The sequence below is a fragment of the Phaethon lepturus genome, unplaced genomic scaffold, assembly GCF_000687285.1.
Source record: "Phaethon lepturus isolate BGI_N335 unplaced genomic scaffold, ASM68728v1 scaffold12415, whole genome shotgun sequence".
Classification (NCBI taxonomy): domain Eukaryota; kingdom Metazoa; phylum Chordata; class Aves; order Phaethontiformes; family Phaethontidae; genus Phaethon; species Phaethon lepturus.
This window is the reverse complement of record NW_010538408.1, coordinates 13,407-28,538: the sequence shown is the minus strand read 5'-3', so window position 1 is coordinate 28,538 and position 15,132 is coordinate 13,407. Positions and strand designations below refer to the sequence as shown.

Below are 15,132 nucleotides of genomic sequence, written 5' to 3'. Positions count from 1 at the left end.
CAGGAATTTTGGTCCTGACTTTGTCTGTGGGCAGGGGCTTACTCATCTGGGTATTGGTAAGCAGAGGCCTAAGTTTGAAAATTGTCTTTTTGTAAAAATTTAAAAAACCTTCAGGCCTCTTTCTTACTCTCTCAAACTTGACATCTGAAGCAAACACTTCTTATTTATGATAACCACTGCAATGAGCATTTAAATTATAAGTTCTTGGAGGTATGAACAAAGTAAAAAATACTTTCAATATTCATAATATAAGAGCTTCACTGCAGTATGACCAAGACCAATTGTGCTAGGTGGACTCACAGCTTCAGGGAGTCCACCAGGAAGAGTCATAAATGAGTGCAGCCTAAAAAGGTAATTAAGAAGCAAAGTTATATTAAAAAAAAAAATTAAAAAATCTATTGACCTTTTTCTTTTACAAATAGATTTATTTTTCCTAAAAGAGTTGTATTGTAACTATTCACTATAAATAATTACAACACAATATTCACTGTTTGTGAATAGTGAATACTATTCACAAATTATTACTATTCTAACTTCATTGGCAACTATCTGCTGGAAAAAAGATTGGCTTACACAACATTAAAAAAGAAAAGCACCATTCAAACTCTTTTCCCCCTCCAGTGGGATGGATACATAAGTCAATGCACTTCTGCTTTATTTATTCAGTCAAGAATTCATTCTTCAGTGCTGCAAAATACAGTTCAATCTTGAAGAATTTTTGCTTGAACAAACTGTTGAAGCAGAAATTTACAACAGTGCACCTGTGATACTACTGGAAAACTACATCTGATCCTGTAAGAGTTGTATGTACATACATTAGAATATTTATCGAGGTGGCATAAATACAAGTAGCAAGGACACCTGTTTCAGATGAGAAAATGAAATGGATTTACAAATCAGCTAGAAGTGCACTGAAAAAGCCTGAAATCCTTCTCACATATTTCCAAGACATAACAAGAGAATTGTGGACACCTTGCCTTAAATTTTAAATTATTTAATTAAGGCTTTGCTCAGGGTAAGGGGCAAAAGATGGTCTAAATAAGAAATTGAATGTGATTAAAGCTGTAAGTTTAAGATGTCACAAAAATTATCTCAAGTCTGAAACCAGAATTTCCAGTTTATAAAGAGGCATGAAAGTACACATTTACACTCACACATTCTGAATTCTGTACAAGTAGAAAGTTAAGCATCCAAAAGTACCTGTATTCTGGCAAACAGAACAAAGATAGATATAGCTGTCAGGAAAGACTAATATTTATTCCATGGGGCACTGTTAAAGCCTCAGCTGAAACGCTGCACTCAATTTAATCATGGATCTTTGGAAAACATTGGAGTTCAAGGAGAGAAGGACCATGAGGAAGGGAACAGTAGACTTACCTGATGGTAGAGATTCTCAAGAAACCTTGCTGTCATTAATATAGGAAAATTGAGTGCTGCCATTGGAAAGAGCAAACAAAAGCTAGAAATCTGTAAGAAGATTCCAACCAGAAACTCAAGAAGAGAAATTTTACTATAAGAAAGGAGTGAACTAAAAAAGTCTTTCAATGCAAGCAAAATATAATGTCATTTTAGGATACAGTCCCTTTCATAAACTAACCATATTCCACAAACAGCAACTGAACCCAGTGAGCTAGACTGCTCACATATATTCCCAAGCAAACCTCTTAGAAGCACCAAATAAGTGTCAGAAAATGGTGATACAGTATTTTAAATATGATTGCTTCATGCTACCTTTGTATTTAACTTTAATTTTCACTGTTACCATAATATAAATATACATAAATTCACAATAGTAAAAAATTCCAAGATACACCATTTTCAAACTCATGTAATAGTTTCCTAGTAAGACTATGCAAAAAACACCACACCCACAAGAACTGCTTGAACAGTGAGAGTACAAACAGCTACATTTATAGATGTAAAAGAAAAAAAAAAAATCAATCATGAACAGAAGTAGGCAAAGTAAATTTTTAGGAAGCTAACTTGGATTATACCAAAACAAACAAAAGAAAAATATCAAAGAAAGCACAGTAAGGTCACTGTGCAATGGGACCAGAAAGGTTATAGGCCATTGTATATGTAGCTGGACCCGGAGTTTTTACATTCTTATCTGAATCTGGGCACCTTTGCGAATGAGAGCAGACTAAGAATCTTTAAAGAATTAAAAGTTCCGCTAAGTATCTCCAAGCCCCTCCCTCACTCCCGACACACACACATACAGAGTGCTTCTGCTGTCCAGCTACATAGAGCTGCCTCAAAAAACACACAAATATTTGTATACTACTGAGTCTCTAAAGTGTTTCTTTTGATATGGCTCAAAATATCTTTTTTAATTTTTTTTTTCAAGTGGGAACATTTCAAGGTGAGGTTTTCCCATATTTAATCAGCAAGTGACATAAACGGATGATGTTTGGGGCAAATGTTTTAAGATTCCTCCCCCCCCTCAAGAATGAGAAATAAGCAGAAGTTTCTGCTTTGAGAAAAAAAAATTTGAAAATGTAAAGAAACAAGAGCTTTTCATAGAAAGCTTTGTATTCCACAGGAGGCATATCTGTCAACAAAATTCAAGTAACATTTTTCAGGCAGCAGATATCTTTCAAGTCTTAGTTTGAGCTTTAAGCACCCTACAGGGCACAGATGCAATTTCTAAAAGTCTGTTTGTATCTCTACTAAATTTCTAGAAGCCTTTTACAAATGTGTGTGTTATGTGCAAATATCCTTAAACCTTCTCAGAAACAGTCCTGGCATGTAGGACAGCACTTTTTCAGTAACAGATGGTATCTCAGCTTGACTTGCAGGGCTGTTATTCTTTATTTCTAGGAATGAAAAGAACCAGGTTTTACTACTTTTAATTGACAGTGTTTTGTTGCACTGATGCAGCTGAAACGTTTGGGGGGTTAAACTCATAATAAAACAGTATGTGACACTGGAGGAGAGCAGACTAATACACTCTTAATTTATTCCTCCAGATGTTCCTATTACAGGGTTACAGATCAGTTGCTGAGTCCAAAGTAAGCATCTATTTCACCATTAGTTCTGCTCAATCTGAGGAAACACACCAAGCTTCACCTACAGTTGCATCAGGTCAAGGAACACTTTAAACACTAATTTACTCCAGTGCATTTTTTTTTTTAATGCAAGCATCATAAAAATTTAAGCATCATTTTTTAAAACAGATATATTCATGCCTCTATAAAATGAAATCTGGATGAGGCAGCTCTAATCACTGCAGCTGCTTACAGACAAGTCAGTAAGACAAAAATTGCTGCTTGTGGCCAGACAGAGCAAAACCCAGAAATTCCAGAACAGGAAACAATACCCATGCAAGCAGCAGTAATCAGAAGCTGATAAAGATAGTACGACATCCTAAGAGCAGCACTGGAGATAGTAATTGAAATCAGAATCTATTACAGGGTCAGAAAAATCTGCATAACATTTGAGCAGGACTTCACATTTTGACAGTTTTGAGGAACTAGAGACACTTGCAATAAATTATTAACTGTATATTAAAAGCATGGATTCCTTCTCATCTCAAATCACCAGAGGTTTTTAAGATAACTTCATAATCCATCAATTTCACTGGAGCTTCAACAGAGGAAGCTAACGATGGCTTGAATTTCCAGCAAGACTCCAGGAAGCCAGTTCTGAGGTGTCAAAGCAGGACTTCCAGTATAGACAAAAATAAAAGAAATTGTTATGTGAATGTTTCTGAAGCAATATATAGAATCTAACCTCCTGTTGTGTTTCTGCATTAAATCCCTGTTTCTCAGAAAGATATAAGCTTTAGAACACTGCTGTTAATCAGAATTCGTCTACAAAATAAAAGAGAACTTGCTTTGAAAATCTGTAGCTTTGAAAACCTTAAAACCAACACGAGCTGCTAACCAGGATGCAGAGAGAAATTATTCTAATCCTCTCCTCTTTCTGCTGTTTTAGGAAAGCCTCTGCCTGTTCTCAACAGGTAAGTTTCACACAACTGGACTGTGCTCCCAATGCTCTGTCTCCTCACCACAGTGGAGCTCCTGCTCCATTCCACAACTTCCACTCGGATGAGCACCGAAAGGGCAGCTTTTGCTCTTCCCAGCCTTTTGCGCTGGGCATTTAGATGCTGTCCCATTCCCAACACTGCTCTCTAAATAGTTTCTAAACTTTCTGAACTTTTGTAACATTCAATTATCCATAATCTACATAAAAATATGGTTTGCCATGACTATCTTCCTATACCATTTAAGTCACCAGCTCCACTAAATCCTTTCACTTACCCCTTTTTTTTCCCTGGGCAGTAATAATTTAGTCCTCATCTTCAATGCTCTTTGCATATTTCTCTCATCTCCCAGGTGTCCCTTCCCCTCTACTGGGTCACTTGTTTTAACAGCTTCTACCATACTCAGTGCCTGTGCAAATAGTATATACAATCGTTACATATTAGCTAATTGTGTAACCAGCATATGGACAGGACTAACCCACTGCCAAGCTGAGAATTTTTATACTTACCCCCTTGATGTAGGGACATCGCATGTCTCTGCTGGCTTGCCAATCATGAGACACATTGAGCAAGGCTGCCTCCCATTATTCCTTGGAACAGGCTGATATTCACTATTTTTTAACTGCTATCTTCTAACAAAAAAATCTTTCCTCTCGTGCCTCAATTTGAACTTTTCTCATCTCTGAGTTGCCGTTACCATCTTAGAAAAAACAAAAACATTTAATTGTTTTATTACATGGTTTTACGATGCATACTCTCAGCTCAACAACTTTTTCAGCAAAGCTAAGCAAAGGACTTCCATCTATCTGCGCTTCATAACCAAGCCTTGCACAGTTGAACCCTGGACACACCTATTTATGCGTGCTTTTCAACACCCCACCTCTGCTTTGCTCATGTCATCAGCTTTCAAACATTTGTTCAGCCTTCCCTCCATAATCTCGCTTACATTTAGGGCATGCTCCCTTCTAAATCCTTACCACTGCTACCATTCCCTCCAAACAGATCATACCAGAGCAAACTAGCTTCAGCAAGGGACAGATTTTTTTTCTTCTTGACGGAGAACCAGTAACTTGCAGATTTAGTTGATCTACAAACATTTTTACATAAACTCAGTGTGTAAAGACTAGGCAGCACTCCCCAAAATGCTAACCATAACCCAAGGTCTGAAACAGCTAACTTGAAGCTTGGCTTTCACTGAGAATTTGGCTAAGGATGTTCTAAGCACACAGTCCCAGATTGAGACACACCATCTTCTCTGCTACCACCTGTTATCCTTGTTTTGGGAACAATCAAAGTCTACTTGAAAACAGAATGAAACTATGAAACTTCAAATAGACATCTCATCTGCACCTAAATGCCCCCCTCACTCAATACCACAAATGTCTTATGAAAACTTTGTCAACACTACAGGGGAACAGCTAGTTCTCTGTTTAGTTGTTCATCATCTACAGATTATATAATGCCTGCAGAGAACTGTGTTAGTCCATAAGAGCATCAAGTCTCCTCAACAAAAGCACAGTTCCCGGTCTATTCAGCACAAAGCGTTACAGCCCAGCACCACTTTCTAAAGCTTAAAACCATACCTAGAAATGAATGCATCTGCCATCCTCTGAAATCCTCCCCTCCAAAAGTGATAAAACTCTCCTAGGAAGAAATCTTGCTATTTATCCTGCCCCCTTCCTGCCTCTAATAATGGGAATTCTGTAGCAGATGCACTGTTACAGTTACCGAGGGGATTCACTCCCTTCTACTCACTGTTTTCCTTGTTTATACTCTGATTTCAGTTGAGCAAGACCACACATTTGACACATTTTCCTGGTCCATTCAAATTTTCAGAGTCTCTGTTCAGTTGAATGTGTCCTTTCAAGCTCCTGTCTTCATCCACATGCCAGTTCCTGGCATTATCTCATCATAAGTTTAAGGCTTAGCTCCTGACAGCTGAGAATAAAGTAAGTTCCTCTTTAATTTGATCAAAGAAATAAGTGGTTCATAACTAAGACATTAGAAAGAAACTTTTTTGAGGAAGCATTTTTCCTCAAAGAACGCACACTTTTGAGAAATATTCTCAGTTAGGGAAATGAGTGTGGTTATCTCTTCTGTTCTCCAGTAAAATCATAAGGCAGAAACTTTTCTGATCAGATTCACCATGCAATTCTGTTACTATAAGATGGAATAAACAGGCAAGCTGAGAGGATAGCAGGGATGTTCTTTCCACATCAGTGCTAGCTTTCACAGGTTTGAAGTACTCAGCTACAGCCACACACTCAGAAACACATGATATGAGTCACCACAAGAGACAGGCTACTACAGGCTACTGACAACTGACGTGATTCAATAGAACAATTTGTTTTGTTCGATAAATCAAAGATGAAGCTCTGACCGATTAAAAAAAAACCCAAACATGGGCAAAGTCTTAGTTCTGCTTATGTCAATACAGGTTTTTCCACTCCCTGCAGCTAAGACTTCTCACAAGATTACCTAGCTCCGAGAAAACTATGGTGTCAAAAATGCAGTAATAATACAGTTACTATTAAGGACAGTACGAGAGCTGTCTTTAGTAGTTCGGTTTATATTTAACCTAACCGTAGCCACATATACCTATTCTGAAACATTTACCACTTCCCTCCTACCAAGAGAGTGGAAGTTCTTTTCCCCTCTCTCACCTTATTCTGTAAAGTTCTTTAAATCACATCTCTCAGGATTACAGTAACAGCTGGCACCTGTAACAGGACTGAAATTTACTCTCTAAAAAAGCACATAAGTTTATACAAATCTTTCACAGAGACTCAAAGAATAAAGTTTATAGCAGATGCTCCCAGTGCAAAACAGCAATGCCAAAAGGGATTTTAATTAAAAAATTAATACAATACTACAACACTTACTCGTTGACATAACATTTTGAGACAACAGCGGAAACAGGTAAACTGAAACAAAATCATAAAATACTTGGAAGTTTTTGTTAAATACTTGTTAAAATCTGCCATTGACATTAGCAGCACAAATAAATAAAAAGCTCAAAATAAATTGTTTTTCAGTTATGGAATCTGTCAAAACACAGTTCTCGCCATCAGCCAGATGAATTTGATATGAACTGAGGAAAACTGTGATAATAAACCACTCTAATAAATAGCCCCTATTCTCCACGGCAGAAAAATCTTACTAAAAGATCCCTGTCTAGAAAGATGAAAGACAAGCTAAGACAGAAATGGTTTTCAAAGGAAGTCACAGTTGTAATTGCACACAAAAATTGCTGCTGTTGCTTACAGCATTATTCAAAGGTAATGCAAAGGGCCATGTCTGCATGACTGTCTAAAGCAGAACCTGACCTCAATTCATGTTGTTTTCAGACATAGCTCTCCAAAATTGTCATTTTATCTAATACATACATACATACATTTACATCAATAGGAGTGCTCTTAATTCCTGGCTATCAAGACAAGTCAGGAATCTTCACCTATCATTGCATGGGATTATATCATATACAAGATAAATAATATATATGTTAATAAAGAGTATGTCACAAACCTGCATCAGAATGCCTTATCCAATGGAAATTTGTAAACGTTAGAGAAGGATCAGATGAATTCCAATTTATACAAGGATAATTTAGACTAAGTTTTCCTTTACAAAAAAGTGTAAAGTAGAATCTTAAAATTTACTGCCAAGGGAGCACCAAGGTCCCTTAGATGGGGCAAACGATGACAGAAGAGAGAACCGACATTTCACAGGCTATTGAAGGATCCAATCTAACCGTAGCTGGACTTGCAAGTTACATATTTCAAAGCCTCATTTATGGGATCAGATCACAGTGTACCATTATAGATCCCACTTTTGCCCCAGTCCCACACTTGTATGCATCCTTTCACAATTTTTCAGTTTGACCCACTGAGAACAAAAACATTTAGAATTTATATGCATTTCAACCCCTTAATTTACTATGAAGCCTAAAAATAACAGAACACTGGCCTTGTTCTTAGACAGTAATTAATCCACTTTGAAGACAATGGAGAGACAGAAAAATTTGTGCATGTCCTCGGAGAAGCACCTGGTCAAAAGACCATGATATTCAATTGAAAGCCTTCCATAGAGCCCCAAACAGCTCTGGATCTTATATGCCTCCAGAAAACGGCATCATCGTACTTTCAAACTGTATGTCAAGTACCCAAGCATGACTAAGTTCAACTCAGTGTTTACTCTGTAGACCACACCTCCAGCCTCTGCACACTCTTGTGCAGCACTTTTTCAACTTCTACATTTTTCAGCAGAACAATGTAGTTTACAGGGCAGTACACTGGCATTTACATTTGTACCCAAGAATTAACCTGTAAAAACAGCACATTAATCATGCATGCATTGTTAATTTCTACTATGCTTCCTGCTAACAAAATCTGAACATGCATGCAACGTTTAAATCTTAATCTCTTCGGAGTCAAATTCTGGCTGGCTCTTTCATGTACTACTTTTTCCAAAATAGAATTGCATCTCAGTCTGCATTTTTCCTGAACCCGGATCTGACGCTCCTCTGTCTTCAGAGCTGCAGGGAGCAGATCTTACAACATTAGACACATGTCAGATTTCCAAGTTGTCCAAAAAAAGTGTGCACTCTCTCCATAGTTCCTGTCTTCTGGCATTCAGCTGCATATGGTCCAGCAGTGTGCCAGCATCCAGACACAGAATAAAAACAGAGCAAGCAATAGTTGTTTGGTTTACCTAAAGCAGAGGGCAAACAAGCCCTAAATTAGCTTCGGAAGAAATTCTTTGGTTTTTGTTCCTCCTGGAAACTACAGAGTAATTGTTTTCCAAAGTGTTACTCCTGATCCTGATAAAATATATTACATTTTCTCAACCATTATCCCAATATTATAATAATCCACAAAATATTTTCCCCCTCTTTTCAGCATGCAAAGTAGAAAACTGTTTTAAATGGCTTATTCAAAGTTATCATATGAAGAGAGTGTTGCTCCCATTCTCAAAACCTTTGTGATGCTACTGTCCATTTCCTAATGCAGAATGCACAGTAAGCTCAGAACTGAATAAGGCAAGGTGCCGTTTCAAATTCCTTTTTGAAGCTGGCTGATCACAGAACTTGACTTCAATGTTGCCATCGCTGAATGCCTCCCTCCTGGCTTCGTCCGAGTCAATGGGGTCTCTTTGAGAAACGCTTGCCTTTTGCAGCCTCATAGTAATCCCCGAGTTCCCAAGTTGCCTGGTTGGTGATGAATTTTCTTTGACAATGCAGAAGCAGATGGCAGACAAAAAATTTTTCTTGAAGTTTTCATTCATGAAAGCATACACAATAGGGTTACAAATAGAATTGAAGAATCCTATAATCTGGACGATTGCAAAGATCATTTTGACTGTCACATCATCATACTCCTTTTCAAAATTACCTGGAAAGGAAAAAGGAAATATGCTTTAAGCAAGGAATGGCACAAATGCCTACTTCTTAGCCTGTTTACATCCCGTCTGGCCTTAGAAGCTTTTGTTTAAAAATCAACAAAAGACCTTGCTGGAGGTTCTTAATATCAGCAACAGGATTTCATCAGCAAGGGAAGATCAAGATCTACCACATAGCCCTGCTCTGTGTATATGTAAATACGGACAGAGTCATTCAAAAGAGGCAATTTTTGAGCCAAAAAACTTGTCCAATGGCCAAGCAACAGAAAGGTTCCAGCCTGCTAAATACAAGCCTTGTTTATTGGAGTTGTTCTTCTGGCTCTAATTTTCATGTCTGTATCAAATGTGTATTAACGCCAATCCATGTCTTGTCACTGACCACACAGGCCTTCTTTGTGCTGACACAGACCAGGCCATGGACATAAAAATACACCTTCTTGGTCACATCTGTCACTTTTTAACCACTGAGATCACGGAGGACTCTGAATTCCTTGAATTCAAATACTCAGTGACCAAACTCTGTATAAATACTACAAAGGTTTATACGTCAAGTAAAATAAAGTCCTTGCAGCACTTGAAGTAATTTCTGAAATTAGTGATGAAAAGGGAGCAAACAATTCAGTCTTATAAGCAACCTTAACATGGGGCAATCCAGACAATCTTAATAGTCACAGCTTCTGCACTTCTGATTCTGCCCAGGCAAAAACATCATTTCCTTCAGCTGACTGGCTGCATGACTACTGATTTACCTGCTACCACCTTATTTGTGACAGTAGACACAGAAACAGCTGCTGCCTTTGGCATGCAGAGTACAACTACTACTGACAACTTCCCCTTGTTCCTACACATAACTTGCTGCATAGTCTCACAGGCTATCCCAGTACCCAGGCAAGAGATGGGAGATGAAAAGTGCAAGAACAGGGCAAATAGCAAAAAGCAAAAATAACAAGCACTGAGGGCATTTCCAGGCTAGTATTCAGTTGAGAGCACTGAAAAAAATACAACTGGATTCATTGGGTATTATCACTATGATGCCCAGTATTTATATTTCCAATATACCTACCTCGTTAAAACCAGGGCAAGTGATGGGGTAAATATTTCATAACAGTTTAACTACCAGCAGTATGACAACTTAAGTGGATGCAAATAGAAGTCTTCACCCTTAAATTAAAATTAAATTTGAATTCAAAGTTTACTTGTTCAAGAGGTTTTATACTTGGAAATATCTTTTACCTTCCAGCCAGGTACTTTTGACCTTTCAGCAAATGAAGGTAGCATGATAGCCATAGAAATAGAAAGAATCTACAGAGATATGCTCAAAATCCTAACAGTCAGGTCTTGCTTTTTGAGTCTTGTAAGGCCTAACAACCTCCTTTTCAGGACTGGAGCACAAGTCTTATGAGGAGCAGCTGAGGGAACTGGGGTGGTTTAGTCTGGAGAAGAGGAGGCTCAGGGGAGACCTTATCGCTCTCTACAACTACCTGAAAGGGGGTTGTGGCGACGAGGGTGTTGGCCTCTTCTCCCAAGTAACCAGTGATAGGACAAGAGGAAATAGCCTCAAGTTGCGCCAGGGGAGGTTTAGATTGGATATTAGGAAAAATGTCTTTACTGAGAGAGTGGTCAAGCATTGGAACAGGCTGCCCAGGGAGGTGGTGGAGTCGCCATCTCCGGAAGCGTTCAAAAAACGTGTGGATGTGGCACTTCAGGACATGGTTTAGGGAACATGGTGGCGCTGGATTAATGGTTGGACTTGATGATCTTGAAGGTCCTTTCCAACCTAGCAATTCTGTGATTCTGTGACTGGATTATGTGCTGTACAAATTCAGAAGAAATTACAATCTCCCTTCTGAAGGGCTTACATTCTAAAAGAGCTGGTAGAGATTTTGGGTTCCCTCCCACCCACCCTACAACAAAGTTCAGTAGGATTTACAGCAAGACACAAATATCTTTTTTTTTTTTTTTTTTAATTCACACAGCAGGGAAAAAGAGATGTAGCTGTCACACAAGTCCTCAGATACAAGGTATCTCCAAACACTACATTAAAGGTCCTTTCCAACCTAAATGATTCTATGATAATAGGGTTTTTGAAATGTATTCGTTTCCCATGAGCACTTCAGATCTGCCAATCACTTGTACTCTCTTAAGAGTAATTCATCTGTTGTTGACTATGTATCTCTATTACAAGACAGTGATCCAGGATTTATAAGCACAACATTAACTTTTGCTAGCAGAAGGTATTCTATAGCTGAATGCTGCAGCAGCACTAGCTTTTCACAACCTGTAGTTCCATTACTGAAAATAAAAAAAGGAAGGCTTTATTGTATGACAAACGGCAGATACTCACTGTATTCTATCATCATGTGAATTACATGGAAAGGGGCCCAACAGACTGCAAAGAGAAACACCACTGTCACCATCATAACAATTGCTCGCTTCTTCTTCCTGAAATTGCATCAAGACATTCCATACTGAATCACTAAAAATTGACTAGTAGTTAAGTATGTCTCTTCAAGTTAGATCTGTAAGTATGTTCTGATGGTTGCAGATGCAAACAAGACCCTGGAAGAATGCTCAGAAGTACACAACTCCCCTTGAAACAAAAAATGTAGCATCATATAAATCTAGTACATCAATTAACATCTTTTAGTTCTCTTTTTTGGGAAAACAACACACTTTGCAGCTGCAGCAACCAATGACATTAACATATCTTGCACGGTATTTTCACTCTATTCAAGCAGATGCAATTCCAACAGTAAGAGATGGTGGCGGGGGTGGGGGGGGGGGGGGGGAGGCGGCGGGAAGGCAGACCACATGAAATTCCATTAATAGCTCAAAAAACAAGAGTCCCTTCCTAGATCTGGGAGCACTGACCATACCCACAGCACCTGATTCCACAGAGAATTTGACAGGGTGTAAGTGAAACTAAACCTGCAATGTTCAACCTTTGCTCCTTTGCTGGTAAGTGAAGTGCTAGAATAAGAGCAAGAAGCACACTGCCTGCCTCCACTATAATATCTCACGAACTCAAGGTATACATGAACTTATCATTATCCCCAAACTGATAAATAATTCATATAACTACATTTGTAGATCCCAAGAAGGATGTCTCACTCGAGCTAAAGCAGCAGCACTTCACCAGTAGCTGTTACAGGAACTTCTCCCCACTCTGTGAAAATAAACTGAGGAGTAGCCCGAAGATTACATGTCACCTTAATTCCTGCGAGATTGCATCCTCTTTCAGTTCTGACTTACAAGGGTCCACTTCCTTAAGTGCATTTTTACACAAATATTGAAGGAATCATTTATCTTTAAGCTGTTCATTGGTAGTCTCCTTACAGTTGATACTTTCCTCAATGAGCAGAACTGTTGGAGGTTGCTAGCACATCACGCAATAGATCAATTTGCCAAATGAAACAAAAAAACATGAAGTAATATTAAGGGTAGCTCATATTTAGTGACAAATAGCAAAGTTTGTACTTACTGATTTTCGTAACTTTTCAGATAGAGCATTACCATCTAGATAGTCTCATACAAACACATCTGAAAACACTCAAAACTCTTTGGAAGCTGTATAAAGTTAAACTGTACTGAAGTAGTTTATAAATTAATTCTGATTTTTTCCCATATGCCAATTTAACTCATAATAGGATCATTTCACAGTTCACAGTCTCCGAATTACATAAAGAACTTACCATAGACCATATGGAAATAACGTAGCAGCGTTTTCCCTGTCATCTTCTAACTCATGGCCTACATCTTTTAAAAACAAGCATTTCACAATGCATAATATGAGATTTATTGAAAGGGCTTGATTTCCAAGGTGTGGCAACACTATTCTTTGAAGAAAACAATATGTTTAAGCTGCCTTACATTGGGTATCCAAGTGTTAAATAACTAGCTAGCTTTAAAAATCTGGTTTATGCTTCTAGATATCCCAACGGATAAGGAAAGATAGATTCCCCCCCCACTGGTTTTCAAAAAAAAAAAAAAGCTTTCTAGAAGTCAAAGTTCCAACTGTATTTTACTTCACAAACCTTGATATTTTAGACATTTCACTCCCATGAATGGTTTGAAGAACTGAAGCATCTCCCACTCGTTTCTTAATCCAGAGTTCATAGCCAATTTTAGTGTACAAAAAAAGCATCAACATCAGTGGAAGAAGGAAGAGTATAACAAGAATAAAGGTCGTATATATCTTCTGATAAATCGGACTGGCCCACTCTTCCAAGCAACATACATACACTTTTTCATATAGAAAGTCATATTTAACCTGTAACAAGTGTAAAGGATATGAGTCACTACAGCGTTTACCCCAAGTACATTCAAATATTCCTTGCTCTTAATACAACAACGAAAATTCAACAGAGACTTTGCAAAGTGACAAAATTCTTCCAAGCATTTTTCCACATCAAGTATTGGGTTGATCCAAATTGACAAAGAGAGGTCAAGAGATGCTCTGATTTGCATTCCTCCTTAGAACTATTTTTTTTTTTTAACAAGGATTTTCAAAGGAGACCTTGGCTACGCATTTTGCAAGCAAAGATGGGTGTATAGAAACCTCATATATTAGTTACTTTAAAAAAAAAAATTGTTAACATTCAGACTTAAAAGCAGCAGATTCTGACAAGCCTTTTTTTTTTTGCCCTCCAAAAGTGTACAGTATCTCCTTAAACTATAATGGGAAGCTAGTTATATTTTAAACTAGGCGCAGTTCTTCCAAATGTCAGGGAACATTGTGTCATCCTGAAACAGTATCTAAGCACTATACTGCTGTGTGCCAGCACACCTATAAATCAAAAGGAAGCCACAGTGGAAATCACAGATGTAATTACAGCTCACTGACACAGTTGGGGAGGGTAGACATGACTAGTCCCTGCTGGTAGTCCTTCCAGCGCATGTAAATCTTAATCCTTAGGCTTTCTCATACTGGCACACAGAACAAAATCTCCACTTCTCTTATCCCATTGTCATTTCTTAGGGTTTTATTTCATTTCATTGCTAAAGGCACAAAGAGATTCAGCAAGGACTGAGTTTAAAATGTAAATTCCCATTTCACCTAACATACCTCAAGCCGTTGCACATGCCACATAGGTGACCCAACAATAAGAGCCAGCAACCAGACGATCCCTGTAAAGAAATACACTTTTTAACACTTTGTACAACAAGCAGCATAAGTTTTGGTACAAACAGTTTAAGAGCTTCAACTTTAAAGAGTCAGGCAAAGTAGACAATTTAAATAAAGAACAAAGTTCTCTATAGAAGGTATACATCAGTCAACATGTTCTGTTCTGTCTTTTGTTCTGTCACGCCATCTGCACCAGCTATGCTGAAGATTATTTCTCTATACACACGATTACTGGAGATGCCTAAAATCTTACCAAGCATCGTGAAAGCTCTTTTATTGGTGTACTGCCACTTCATTTTTAGTGGATGCACAATTCCCTGATGTCTTTCCACAGCAATGCAGGTCATTGTAAGAATCTCGGTTACAATAGCAGTGGATTGAACAAACGGTACCATCTTGCATGCGAAGGCACCTGCAAGAGTCAGAAAGTAAGGTATCCAACTGTTACAGTTAATGAAAAAGCTATTAATACTAGACTTCATCACTAAAGCACTATTGTGCAAAAAGAACAGACTAATGCTCTTAGATTTATTTTAACAGCTAAACCGCTAAGCCACCTATTTACGCTTTTCATCAAATGCAGCTTTCAATAGTCATTCTTCCATCGTACACACTAAAAAAACCA

General features: G+C 38.0%; 1 protein-coding gene across 1 annotated transcript; it reads right to left on the bottom strand.

Moving 5' to 3' along the window:
• Positions 1-8,777: 8,777 nt before the first annotated feature.
• Positions 8,778-14,913, bottom strand: QRFPR (pyroglutamylated RFamide peptide receptor). Its single transcript, XM_010286795.1, has 5 exons — positions 14,761-14,913; positions 14,448-14,509; positions 13,417-13,652; positions 11,727-11,824; positions 8,778-9,375 (listed from the first exon to the last, which is right to left on the bottom strand). The coding sequence occupies exons 1-5, from the start codon at positions 14,900-14,902 to the stop codon at positions 8,972-8,974; spliced, it is 942 nt and encodes a 313-aa protein (XP_010285097.1). The 5' UTR covers positions 14,903-14,913; the 3' UTR covers positions 8,778-8,971.
• Positions 14,914-15,132: the final 219 nt, after the last annotated feature.

Bases quoted from the DNA above. Each gene is read 5' to 3' on its own strand.
- QRFPR (XM_010286795.1), bottom strand. From the start codon at position 14,902: ATGGTACCGTTTGTTCAATCCACTGCTATTGTAACCGAGATTCTTACA. The intron at 14,510-14,760 runs GTAAGATTTTAG...ATTTCTTTACAG, and splicing joins AAGAGCTTTCACGATGCTTG to GGATCGTCTGGTTGCTGGCT. The intron at 13,653-14,447 runs GTATGTTAGGTG...CACTTGTTACAG, and splicing joins GGCATGTGCAACGGCTTGAG to GTTAAATATGACTTTCTATA.